General features: G+C 42.4%; 1 protein-coding gene across 2 annotated transcripts in view; it reads right to left on the bottom strand.

The window, feature by feature from the left end:
* The window catches only part of sema3h (sema domain, immunoglobulin domain (Ig), short basic domain, secreted, (semaphorin) 3H), a 145,601-nt gene extending 140,300 nt beyond the window's left edge, over positions 1–5,301 (bottom strand). Inside the window, exons 1-2 of one of the 2 annotated variants that reach the window (XM_078414428.1) lie at positions 5,082–5,128; positions 4,374–4,676 (exon numbers count right to left, since the gene is read on the bottom strand). In XM_078414428.1, the coding sequence (XP_078270554.1) occupies positions 4,374–4,551 (178 nt within the window). In that variant the 5' untranslated portion in view covers positions 4,552–4,676; positions 5,082–5,128. Of the gene's footprint in view, positions 1–4,373 lie in introns of both variants that reach the window. The other variant, XM_078414429.1, reaches the window with a different exon arrangement.
* Between the last annotated feature and the right edge of the window lie 8,708 nt (positions 5,302–14,009).

Below are 14,009 nucleotides of genomic sequence, written 5' to 3'. Positions count from 1 at the left end.
TGAGGTTGCCGAGTAGTTAAGGCGATGGACTGCAAATCATTGTGCTCTGCACACATGCAGGGCCGTCTTAACGCATGGGCCTGATGGGCACTTGCCCGGGGCCCCACGAACATAGGGGCCCCATGCTGATCTGTGTATGTTAAGTGACTTGCAATAAATAAATACTACTTTTAAAATGTAGGTTCAATAAGTGCTTTTTTCGCAACATTTTCAGTCCCTAAGTGTTTTTTTCACAACATTTTCCATCCCTAAGTGCTTCTCACAGCAATCTGTTTCGCAACAATTAGCTCCCTAAGTGCTTTGCTTTTCCATCCCTAAGTGCTTCTCACAGCGATCTGTAAGTGCTTTTCGCAACAATGTAGCACCCTGTCCATCGCTAAGTGCTTTTGTTGGAAGTGCCAATAAAATAAATATATGTTTAATTTTATCGACCATTTACATTTTTATTCCTGTGAGTAGTTGTCGTAGGGGCCCCAGTACACTGCTGTGCCCGGGGCCCATAATGCTGTAAAGACGGCCCTGCACACATGGGGTCGAATCCCATCCTCGTTGACAGCTTTTACTGCTGTCTTTACTGCACATTTTCTATCTTCCTACATCCTTCACCCCTCTTTGGTCTACCAATCATCTAGAAGCCCTCTTTTACCCTTCCTTCTCACTTTATACCATCTTCCTACCATTGCCACTTTCAACTGATGCAGGATTTTAACCCAAAGCATTAACAATTCTCTCCCCCACCACAGATACTGCTTGACCTGTGGAGTTCCCCCAACAGCTTGTTTGTGGCAGCATCTGCATTCTCATGTTATAGGAATTGTAGAGTGACGGAAGTGCTAGGACATGTGTTTGCAACTGGTGATGGTATAAAATTCTGTTGAAACTAATGACTGCCGTTGCCATGTGGGTGACCAGATTTGAGCTGTTAGATCTCTCCTGAATCTATCGCATTTAGCGTGGTGGTAGTGATAGAATGCAGGAGTCCTCAGTGTAACAATGAGTATTCAGTTCCCCAGGAACCATGGGATGGCCACTTGTACAAATGCTGCCATGAACAAAAGCATCTGTAATAAATAACCACTGAGGATTAAATCAAGTATGTTTGGTTCATTCACCATTTACTCCAGATCCTGTCTTGTACCTAGGTCCTCACGATTAAGTCATAGCAATTCAGAGTCACCAACAAATGAATTATTGCAACAGCAATTGATGTGGAAGTAACTGGGCTGGGTGAATGACACCATGTCTAAATCCAGTATTGAGGTCAACGTTTAATATACTTCCCTCATTGTGGTTGTATGCGATTAAATGGTTTGCTGAGCAATTTCAGAAACAATTAAAAATCAACTACTTTGTTATAGTTCAAGAGTCACAGACAGAACAAGCACAGCAAGGGCGAGAAATGTAGATTCTGTTCTTTCAACAAACTTGTAAAACTACAGGGAAGATGTTGTATTTCCAGAATAATCAGCAATTCTATATCACCACCTTGTTTTTTTTGCATTTATATTCTTTGAACTCAAGGCAGACCAACCACACAAGGATAATATTTTTTCTTCTTTAGAGGACCCAAGAACAAAAAGGAGAGCTGTTCCATTTTGGGGTTCAAGCACTTACAGGATCACAAGATTCCTGCCACAGATTACCATCTGGTTGCCATTCTCATACAATTCAGAAATTCCGTCCAAAGATATTAATACGGCCTTCAATGTGTGTAAAACTAAACTGTATGATCCATCTGCAAGTGACCTCGCTTTACATCATTTTAGTGATACTGTGCGGAAACAGGCCATTCGGCCCACCGAGTCCGCGCCAACCAGAGATCCCCATACAATAGCACTATCCTGCACACTAGGGACAATTACAAACTTACTGAAGCCAATTAACCTACAAACCTGGAAACCGGAACACCCCAAGAAAACCCACACAGTCACGGGGAGAACGTACAACCGCCATACAGACAGCACCCGTAGTTAGGATCAAACCCGGTTCTCTTGTGCTGTAAGGCAGCAACTCTACCACTGCGCCTCTGTGCCATCCCTCTTAAAGACCTGAACATTTTGTAGAAATCTAAACAAGACCAAAAATGAACTTCAGTTTGAATAACTGTGACATTCACTAGATCACCAAAATTACCACCCCCACCCTGCTCAAAAGAAGTTTTCTGGGGGCCACCCAGAGTGTCATAGAAAGATGTGAATTAAGGTAAGATTCTCTTTAAGATTCAACTTTAGATAGTTCCTCTGTCCCTCTCTTCCCCTCCCCAGATCTCCCACTGTCTTCCTGTCTCCACCTATATCCTTCCTTTATCCCACCCCCCTGACATCAGTCTGAAGAAGGGTCTTGACACGAAATGTCACCCATTCCTTCTCTCCTGAGATGCTGCCTGACCTGCTGAGTTACTCCAGCATTTTGTGAATAAGATTCTCTTGTATTTTGCCCTCCAGGGCATTCTGCTCTTGCTCAAAATGGTTCTGCTCAAGAGGGATTCTCAATTAGAGGAGGATTCCATTTGAAAGGAGCCTCAATGCCCGTGTGGGACCTCCGCTGAAGAACTGTTACTAAAATTGTCCCTTTTCAGGTTCAGTTGCTCAGTGAATGCCTGACAACAACAAATTTATCTTTAAGCATCATCACTGGAGTTTTACCCAAAATAAATTACGTCGCTTAAATATTTTGCCATATATTCACTAGCTATGTTTTTAAAAAATTGACCAACAGCACAATTGTAGCTTTCAAAACGAGTTTATATTTTGTAGACCATTAAACAGTAGTATAATATTAGAAGCTGTAGGCAGTCTGTAAGAGGAAAAGCAATTTGCAATGAGAGTATCATAAGACACATATGGATGCAGATTAGAGATCAACAGCTTGAGTTCAGTGCATCTGTATGCAGATGATGAATTCTTCTTAAGCCTTAGCCAACATTTATCTTTCAAATGATATCTACAACAAACCATCTAGATATTATCTTATTTAGAGTCATAATCATACAGCATGGAAACAGGTCCTTTGATCCAACACCAACCAACATGCCCCAACTACACTAGTCCCACCTGCCCGCACTTGGCCTATAACTCTCTAAACTTATTCTATCCATGTACCTGTCTCGATGTCTCTTAAGTGTTATGATAGTACCTGCTGTGGGAAATTCAGAGATGGCTGTAAAGCAGTACAAAACATTCTGGAGGCAAATGAAAGGTGCTGTTAAGCTCAAAGTCTCTTTCTTGTAACGTAATTGTCACAGGATTATGAGGTAGGCAATAGTTAATAAGACTTGGAATTTCTATTATGTGGTCAGTTAACACTTAAACACACCAAGTGCACCCAAACAGTAATAAACTGCCAGAAAAGTATCACCAAGCTATAAGGTAACTGTCCAACAAAATTAATTATTTCATTAATGGGTTTCAGAGAGAAATTGAGCTGGTTTCAAATACTATATTTCAATTTTAATAGCTTTCCATAAAACACATGTTAAGCATTGGTCTTATAAAAACCTTTGGAGACTGTAAGATTTTAACAACTAATGAATAATGGACAGGGTGTGGTCTTAAAAAATGTCTGGACCAAGAGACGATGCACATCTGCAAGATTACGTGTGGAAACAATATCCTGGGGAAGGGGGAGACGGGGGAACTAACGTCAAAATAAATCAATAGATTTTACAAATAGAAAAAAAATCGATTAAGGGAAGCTAGAATACATACAGGAGGTAAGGGAAAGACAGAGGGAGGCACGAAAATAGAACTGAGAAACACACAGATGCTGCTTCACCCACTGAGTTCCTCCAGATTGTTTGTTGTTGAGAACTACTACAAAGTTGTGAACAAAGCAAAGAAGTACAGAAGCAGAATCAGGGGGAATGGGAGAAATGAAGAGATTCAGTCGGATGGAACATAATTGTTCACGGGATGGAGAGGTGGTCAGTGGTCGAAAAGAACAAAACAAACACACAGATAAGGGGTGTGCAGGAAGGAACTACATATGCGGGTTATACACCGAAGATAGACAAACATGTCTGAAGGGTCTCGACCAGAAACGTCACATAGGTAAGGAGATAAACACAAAATGTTGGAGTAACTCAGCGGGTCAGTCAGGATATCTGGAGAAAAAGAATAGATGACGTTAAGGTTCGAGACCCTTCTTGAGTTAGTCCAGCACAATGTGTCTGTCTGTCTTCGGTGTAAACCAGCATCTGCGGTTCCTTCCTACACATAGATAAGCTGATAGACACAAAGTGCTGGAGTAACTCAGCGGGTGAGGCAGCAAAGGGAGATGATAAGGAGACACTGGCAGGTCCACGGAGGCACTGGAGGTCCACGAGAAAGAGAAAATCATAGACACTGACAAAAGATCAATACATTGAATAGTACCTGAGAAGGTGAGCCGAAGCCGGGCCGGAGATGGTCTCCATGCGCTCGCGAGCCTGTCCCCGAGAAGAGACAGCAACAGTACCTGGAGGACGAAGGTATTGAACCTGCGGAGACCGAAGGTGACCCAACATCCACTGGGATCCGGAGATAAACGATGCGCACAGTTGATCCGCAACATTGTCTTTCAGTCTTTCCAACGTCTGTTTCAATGTGTCACAAAAGCAATCCTTAAAACCTTGATGTGGTCCCGGTGCACAGTGGGCAAGGGGTTGACAGGAGAGATGATAAGCGAAGAAAAGTCAGCTGCAAAAAACAACACTCGGGTTTCAGTTTGACTGACCTTTGTCAACCCAAAAGGTCAACCACAGAAGTTTCAACTCCAGTTCCTCTCAATTAATCTCTTTGGATACAAGGGTCACAAGCTCGCGGTTGGAGGCTGTCGCCAGGTTTGCAACAACTGGCTGCCTTGAGCCGGTCGGGCACACACTAAACACACACCAACCAGTCTCTACTCCGCGCCTGCTATGTGTGTCTCTCTCCTCCGCTGTGTAACGTGAAGCTTGAGACAGGAGTTGCTGCCGCCCTGCTTTGATTCTTCGCTGTTTCTTTTGCCAGGTGGTCCCGCTGTTCCCGCTGCCTGCAATGCACGTGTTCTCCGTCTGTGCCGAGCCGAGAGAGAGAGAGAGAGATGGGGAAACGCCCTCTCACCTCCTTCAGCCGTCAACGGGACCCCGAGACTGTCACTGACCGCCGCTGAGGTTTAAATCCAACTCGCAATTCCCTTTTCAGCCGCAGAATCCTCCCATGTTATTATCACGCAGACAACTTGCGGTTAAGTTCACCCACTACCTCCCCCGCTCCGCATGTGCGATCTCCACATAGACCAGTTCAGATCAACGCCGGTCCGCTGACACCAATGAAAGGCTGAATGTCCTTTGCTCGCTCTCTTTTTATTTGGAAATGAAAGCCAGATAATCCCAGATGCCCGACAGTATCCCGTGTGCGTGTGTACAGGAGAGAGAGGGGCGTGTGTGCAGAATGTGGTCAGCGCAGAGAGATGGATGTCCTGATGTGTTTGCTGGTCTCTCGCTGCCTGCACTTGTCTCGGCTCGCTGTTTGAACTGCTTCACTGAGGCCGCGTGGGACTGCGAAGGAGGTTCCGGAGGCACGGATACCAGATTAATTAATTGTTTCCTTCCACGGAAGCACTTAACAGCGTTCATTGATTTTAAGGCCAATAACACAAAAGGACTTCCACCCCCTAATCGACTTGGACACGGGTTCCACAGAATGATATCGGAGTTTAAACAGTGTATATATATACTGTTGGATATATATGGTGTGGATATATATATATATATATCGTATAAGAAGATAACTGCAGATGCTGGTACAAATCGAAGGTATTTATTCACAAAATGCTGGAGTAACTCAGCAAGTCAGGCAGCATTTCGGGAGAGAAGGAATGGTTTTCTGGGTCAAGATGTGACCTTTCCTTCTCTCCTGAGATGCTGCCTGACCTGCTGAGTTACTGCAGCACTTTGTGTATATATATACTGTTGGATATATATGGTTTGGATATATATGGTGTGGATATATATATATATATATATATATATATATATATATTTATATTTTAAGCAACCCTTGAATGAAGCAAATGTATCCAATGTACTTTAATGCATCCAATCTGCCCATGTATGTATGTATGTATGTGTATATATACATACATACATACATACATGGGCAGATTGGATACATTAAAGTACATTGGATACATTTGCTTCATTCAAGGGTTGCTTAAAATATAAAAGGGGTTAAACCCAATGAATCGGTTTCCTCGGATAGGTTACTTCAGAAGCTGAGGCGTATATTTACAACCAGGGCAAGCTCGTGTCTCAGTTAAATCATGAAATACAACATAGAACAGTACGGCACATGAACGGGTCCTTCGGCCAACTATGTTGGTGCCGAACATGATGCCGTTAAACTGATCTCATCTGCCTCTACATGATGCATATCCCTCCATTCCTTGCACTTCCGTGTGCCTATCCAAAAGTCTCTTAAACACCACTATGTTATGCTCTAGGGCACACAGGAACTGGACTCAAACGCACGACTCACACACAAGTCAATTTGGAGAAAATAAAGGTGTTCTTTAATTTTCACCTTAAAGAACACTGCGATTCGAACCAAAAACTCTAAACTTACTCAACTACAAAAACATTAGTTACAAAAATTACTTATTAGCTATACTACGACCGAGAGCACATGAATCACAATACAAACTGGCACAGGACAAAGGGAGGCGTGGACTATATATTCATGAGGTAAGGGCACACAGGTGGAAACAATCAAGGCGGGGCTGACAATTACAATGGCAGGAAGTCAAGGGACCTGAAATGAGAATCTAAACACAGAACATGACACAAGACTAACAGATCTGACGGGACATTACACACTATCATCTGCCTCCGCCAGCATTCCTGGCAGTGCGTTCCAGATCCAGACCCCCACCGCGCTGTGTAAAAAACCTTCACCCGCACTTCTCCATTAAATGCCCCCCTCTCACCTTATAGCTACTGTTGGACATTTCCATCCTGGGAAAAAGGTTCTGGCTGTCCACCCTATCTATGCCTCTTATAACTTTACATACTTTTATCAAGTCTCCCATCAACCTCCGACGTTACTGATAAAACAATCTGTCTAACCTCTCCCTGTAGCTGAAACCCTCTAATCCAGGCAACATTCATGGTAAACCTACTCTGCACTCTCTCCAAAGCCTCCACACCTTTCCTCAAATGGGGTGACCAGAACTGCACGCAAAACTCCAAATGCGGCCTAACCAAAGTCCTATAGAGCTGCATCATGACTTCCTGGCACATATATTCAATGCCCCTAGCAGTGAAGGCAAGCACACCATACGCCATCTTTACCGCCCTATCTACTTGTGCTGCCATCCTCAGTGAGCTATGAACTTGGACTACACGATCCCTCTGCACATTAATGCTGTTAAGGGTCTTGTCATTATAATTGAAAAGGGTTCTGTGTCCTTTGACAACTAATGCTTTCGAAAGAAGGTTTTCGAACTGGAATTAGGTGTGGATATCAAGAGGTGTGGGATAAAGACAGCTGAATGTGGTTTTGAGGCAAAGGCTCTCTTCCATCATCAGAGTTATTGACAAGGTTGGCATCCACAATTTTTGACCTCGCAAAATTAAGGAAGATGATATACTTCGATGTCAAGATCCTGATGAGGAGTCCTGGTAATGTGATGGTGGGCAGAGTTTAGTTTAGTTTAGAGATACAGCATAGAAACAGGAACTTTGACCCACCAGGAGTATGTCAACCATTGATCACCCGTTCACACTAGTTTAATGTTATCCCACTTTCCCACTCCCAACACACTAAGGGCAATTTACAGAGGCCAATTAACCTCTACAAACTTGTGCGCCTTTGATATTTGGAAGGAATCCTGAGCACCTGGAGTAAACCCATATGGTTATCGAGAAAAAATGCAAACCACACAGACAGCGCCCGAGATCATAATCAAACCGTGTCTCTGGCGTTGTGAGGCACCAGCTCTACCAGCTGTGCTGCCCTCAAGTGGATGATCAGATTAAGTAATGGGACATCCTCAATCACCTGAATGCTCAATATCTTTTACAGGGACAGAGGGCGATTATTAAATCACTTTTCTCAAATTCAAATCAAAATTCAGTAATATTGTCCAGTGAAGTAAAACGCTACAGAAACTCCCACCCACACTGATGTTGTGGTGGGTGTTGTGAAGACTACGTTCATGAGGCTGGGGTTTTGGCATGTGAAAGGAAATGCTGCTCCATCTAGTACCTCAAGTTACGCATCCTGGGATAGATCCTGATTTAGAACAATCCTTGAACGAGCTCCGTACCACTTTTCCAACTCTCCCATTTTTTTAATCAATAAATATGGGATAGTGATGCAGTGGCAATCTGTTAAAACTATCACTCAAAGTCAAGTAAATCTGTAAATCAAGCTTTGTGACAATTTGCCCTTTTCAACAAGTGGAAATGTTCTAGATTCACAATACAATATAGGAAAAGGGCTTCAATCCTACTGTTAAACCATTAAAAGTTCTGATTGCAATTTTGACTCTTCTGTGACTCCTGCAAAAGATTGTGAGTTTGAATCACACATTTGTAAACTAGTTTCACGCTCCAATGTAATATTAGAGGTTAGATGTGGAATCCTTTGCCTCAGATCCGATGACTGAGTGGATGTAAAAATTCTAAAGCACCATTCAAATAAGGCTAAGAAAATATATTCCATTGTGCTAGCTAGTATTTAGCCTTCAATTGGCACCATTTAAACAGACAATCTGGTGATTATTTCATTGTTGTTCATCAGTTTTTGTTTTGTGCAAATTTATGTGCATAAGGCAGTAGTTGTGAGTTCAAATCCTACCCTGGCACACTAGCATCTAGACTGACACTCTGGTGAAATTCGGAGAAAATACCACACTGTTGAATGAAATGTCGCACTGAAACCCGATCTGCTTTGTCTGGTAGACATAAAAGTTCTCACACCACTATATCGAGAAAAAAAGCTGGGGATTGTACGTTTGTTAACACTTGCTGTATTGTGCACAAATTAGCTGCTATATTTTTAGCATAAACAGTGGCTGTATTTCAAAAAAAATTCATTGGCTATAAAAATGCTTAGGTCTTAAAATATGCTATTTAAAGCAAGTGTTCCTCTCGCGTGAAGGTGATATTCCCAGTGAGTCCCACATTTGTAAGCTAAACCTAATTGCTTTGGGAAGGTAATGGCAAGTCTCTCATTCAACTTTTCATTGCTTTGATATCTCATCGGAAGACCGTTAAGAATCAACCAGTTGCAGTGTGCTGAGAGCACAAAGGGCAGACCCAAGGATAGACAATTTCCTTCTATAAAGAACATTAATGAACTAGATGGACTTTCAGGAACAATCAATTAATGACACTATCTCCCATTACCAAGATTTTTACGGAAGACCCTAAAGAAGGGTCCCTACCTGAAACTTCACGTTTCGTTTAGTTTAGTTTGGATATACAGTGACGAAACAGGCCCTTTAGCCCACCGAGTCTGCCCCGACCAATAATCCCTGCACACTTACACTATCCTACACACACTAGAGACTATTTATAATTATACCAAGCCAATTAGGAAAGCTCCCCCTCCCCTTACCCCACTCACCATCAAGAACACCACAGTAACATCTGTGGAGTCATTTAAGTTCCTTGGAACCATCATCTCCAGGGACCTTAAATGGGATGCCACCATCGACTCCACAGTCAAAAAGGCCCAACAGAGGATGTACTTTCTGCAGGTGCTGAGAAAACACAATCTGCCACAGGCAATGATGGCCATCATAGAGTCTGTCCTCACGTCTGGTTTGGTTTGGCTCAGCCACCAAGCATGACATCCGGAGGCTGCTGCGCATTGTGCGATCAGCCGAGAAGGTTGTTGGCTACAACCTTCTCCCTGTCCAGGAAGGTCCAGGAAGTGAGTGGGTAAGATCATCTCTGACCCCCCCTCGCCCTGGCCATAAACTCTTTGAAGCACTTTCCCCTCGAAGGCAACTCCGGACTGTCAAAGCCGCCACAGCCAGACATAAAAACAGCTTTTTTTCCCCAAGCAGTAGCTCTACTCAACATCCAAAAGTCTATATAGCCTCCTTTTGGTCTGGTATTGTATTTCATTCTTCACATGTTTAAACTATAATGTTTTATTCTTAATGTTTTAATGTTTTATGTTTTATTCCTAATTGTTTACTGTATGTCGTGTTGTTACTTGCGAGCAAAGCACCAAGGCAAATTCCTTGTATGTTTACATACTTGGCTGATAAAATGTATTCAATTCAATTCAATTCAATTAACATACAAACCTGTACGTCTTTGGTGTGTGGAAGGAAACCGGAGATCCCAGGGAAAATCCACGCAAGTCATGGGGAGAATGTACAAACTCCGTACAGACAAACACCCGTAGTCGGGGTTGAACCCAGGTCACTCCACCGAGCTGCCCATATCCATGTCTTCCAGAGATGCTGCCTGATCCACTGAGTTACTCAAGCACGTTGTGATTTTTGTAAACCATCTACAGTTCCTTGTATCTACCCATCTATATCTAGATTAAATAATGAACTAGTTTTATATAATAGAACTAGTGTGAACGGGTGATGAGCATGGACTCGATGGGCCAAAGGGCCTGTTTTTATGGTGTATCTCTAAATTAAATACTATATTTAAATTCTTCAGCTTCCCTGGTGGGAGTTGAATTATTTTCTCTGGATCATTAGACCATGCCTCTAAATTGATAGTCCAGTAACATAGCCAGGATGTTAATGTTTACATTACTGCACTTTATGTGACAACACTTTAAAAGTACTTAATTGATTATAAAGTGCTTGGAGACATCCTTAGGTCCTAAAGAGACATAAATGTAAGTTCTTTCTCACTGCTTTTATCTATAAAGTTGCAGTTCAACCACACACGTCCTTAATGTGCATCAAACTGAAGCCAGTCAAATTATACACAAGTGCTTATGCATTGCAAGCAAAAGAATACTTAATTGCAAGTAAGTTTCTTCAGAACATTTTCTCCGCATGCAGGATATCTCATGATATCAGTTGCTGTTAATGACTATTCAAGCCTTGTCACGTGAGAACCATGGATCAATACAGGGACTATTCTTAGATTGCAATAGCAACCTTGTAAAACTAAAGTAAGTCTCACATTTCAGATAAGTCTGAAGAAGGGTCCCAACCCAAAATGTCACCTATCCATGTTCTCCATGGATGCTGCCTGACCCGCTGAGTTACTCCAGTATTTTGCGTTTCTTTTTTTGTAAACCAACATCTGCAGTTCCTTGTTTCTATAAAATAATATACCATCTGGTATTGTGCATTAAATTTCATAATGGCAAACTCATTGAGTGAGGTTCAATGGCCTGAGATACTTGCAAAACTTGGGAGAGAAACTAAAAGGATTGGAGGTTAGTTTATCACTAGTTGTGGAAAAGCTTATAAATCCTCGTGAATCAATGTAGGAAGCAGTGCCACCTGTGTTTTGGATTATTAATTTTTTACAAGGATGATCTTGTTCAAAGAATCAGGTTTGAAGGAAACCAACTCTCAGCCTCTTGTCCTCTTCCTGTCGATAAACACAAGAGGCAAATCTGTACTGTTTCACTGAGCAGCATGTAGGGTGAGAATCTACAGGCAACACCAAGTTCAGTCTCAGGAGGAGGTTAGTTATCTATTTCCATAGGGAGTTTTCTCTCAATATATATGCCCTACAAAGAACAATGCCTCACTGCCATCTGCAGGACAGAATTAGACATTTATCTTCAGGAATAATTTTGAGGGAAGGGCAAATATTTAAAGGCACTTTCTTTGGGCACTGTGCGACAGACTGTGAAAATGATATGATTTCATTTATTCAGGTTTATTTATCCTTCTTACAATTTTTTTTTCATTGGCCTCAATGTTTTTTAAAATTTCTTTTACCATTAACCCCTTGTGGGCTTATCAATAAAAACTTAACAAAAAGAGAATTTGGTGAATAATATATAAATTAAATTATTCTTTTGTTTATACTGATCCCTTGCTGTGTAATTGTTCTATTATTTTTCCTCTCTTAAAAGAATACACTGTTGTTAGTTTGTGGTGTTTCTTAATTCACGTTGTGTTTTGATGAAAGTTTATTAAGATAAAATGTTAACTGTTTCTGTTTCTAAATATGCTGCCTGCCCATCTAACTAATTCCAGAATTATCTGTTTTATTTTAGATTTTCAGCATCTGCAGAATTTTGCTTTGGGATGGAAATGCACAGACTGGTAGAATGAATCCTGTTTCATTTGCTTCCATTTGCATTTCCAAGACTGCTGTATCTGAGGGACTGCAGTGCACCCCGTTTCACAGAGATATGGCTTATCCCCACTCTCCGCACACGGTGCTTCAGCCCAAGGGTTTTCCCATCCACTGCATGGACTAGACGGCAACATCAGGAGAAAGATGCAGCTACATAGAATGTATAACAGCACAGGAACATGCCCTTCAGCCCACAATGTCTGTGCCAAGCATGACGCAAAGATCAATTCTTATCTGCCTGCATATAGTTCACATCCCTTCATTCATTGCATATCCATGTACTAACATCATGATCAACGTCATGATGTTCCGACCTGGCCTTCTTGTCCCAGTCCTACTCCCTGACTTGTAACATCTGGTAGTTAAGGGCAGATTATTTTACCTACTGAAGGAGTTCTTCGCCGACTTCCTGACTGCAAACCAAATTCCACCACAGCTTGAGATCAAGCTAGTACTTGAAGAAATTAGTATTGTAATCAACAAGAATGAAACAGCATGCCCCAGTTTTCCTCATCATCACGGGGTTTTCGAACAGACTAGCTGGAAGAAAAAGATGGTGAACTGCCATCAACACATAACCTTCGACACTGTTTGCTGTCTGGTAGCACTTACGTCACTGCAATGAACTGCTTCAAGAGGTTGGTGCAAATCCACTCCTGCTTTAGAAATGACCTGATCTACTTCAATGTACCTATCACCACAACAGGTGCCTTTCCATTCTGTTCGGGACTATTTTGAAAAGAGGAACACAATTGTCAGACTACTGTTTATTAACTACACTTGGGTGTTTAACACAATCATCCCCTCCAAACCTATCACAGCACCAACTCTGGGCATCTACACCTCCCTTTGCAACTGGATCCTTGACTTCCTCATTGGCATACCTCAATCAGTTTGGATTAGTAACAACATCTTATTCTCACTGACCATCACCATAGGTGCACCTCAAGTCTTAGTCCTCTGCCTGACTCTCTTTACTGCCATGACTGTGTGGTTAAGCACAGCTCCAAAGCCATCTACACATTTGCCGACAACACCAGTGATGTTGGCCAAATCACGTGGTGATGGTCAACATATAGGAGAGATAGAACATCTGATGCCACAACAACAACCTTTCACTCAATGTCAACAAAACCAAGGAACTAATCAATGTCTTCAGTAATAGAAGTCGGGAGAACACATGCCAGATTTCATTGGTGAGTGTGCAGTGGAGAGAGTTAGCAACTTTAAATTCCAGGGCGGTAACATCTGGGATGACCTGTCCTGGACCCAGCATGAAAATGCAATCACAAAGAAGACGTACCAGTGCCTCTACATCCTCAGAAGTGTAAGGAGATTGTGCATGTCGCCCCATGCTCTAACAAACCTCTACAGATGCACTGTTGAAAATATATTGACTGTTTGCCTCATGGCCTTGTATGTTAATTCCAACGCAGCAGGAACACAAAAGGATGCAGGAGGTGGCGAACCTGCTCTATCAGGGCACAACCCTAACCGACATCATATGCGTCTATGTGAGGCACTGCCTCAACAAGGAGGCAGCAATCATCAAGGACCCCCCCACCCACCCACCCACCCATCCGGGCCATACCCTCTGCTAGCTGGAGGCACAAAGCCTGAACTCCCATAGCACCAGGTTCTGGAACAACTACTTCCTACAACAATCAGGCTCTTAAATCAATCTGCACACCCCTTATTCTACTTTAGCAACAGAACACCACGGGCCACTTCTTGCATTCCCATA

Source organism: Rhinoraja longicauda, chromosome 17, assembly GCF_053455715.1.
Source record: "Rhinoraja longicauda isolate Sanriku21f chromosome 17, sRhiLon1.1, whole genome shotgun sequence".
In the NCBI taxonomy this organism is placed as follows: Eukaryota; Metazoa; Chordata; class Chondrichthyes; order Rajiformes; family Arhynchobatidae; genus Rhinoraja; species Rhinoraja longicauda.
This window is presented reverse-complemented; position numbering and strand designations above follow the sequence as displayed.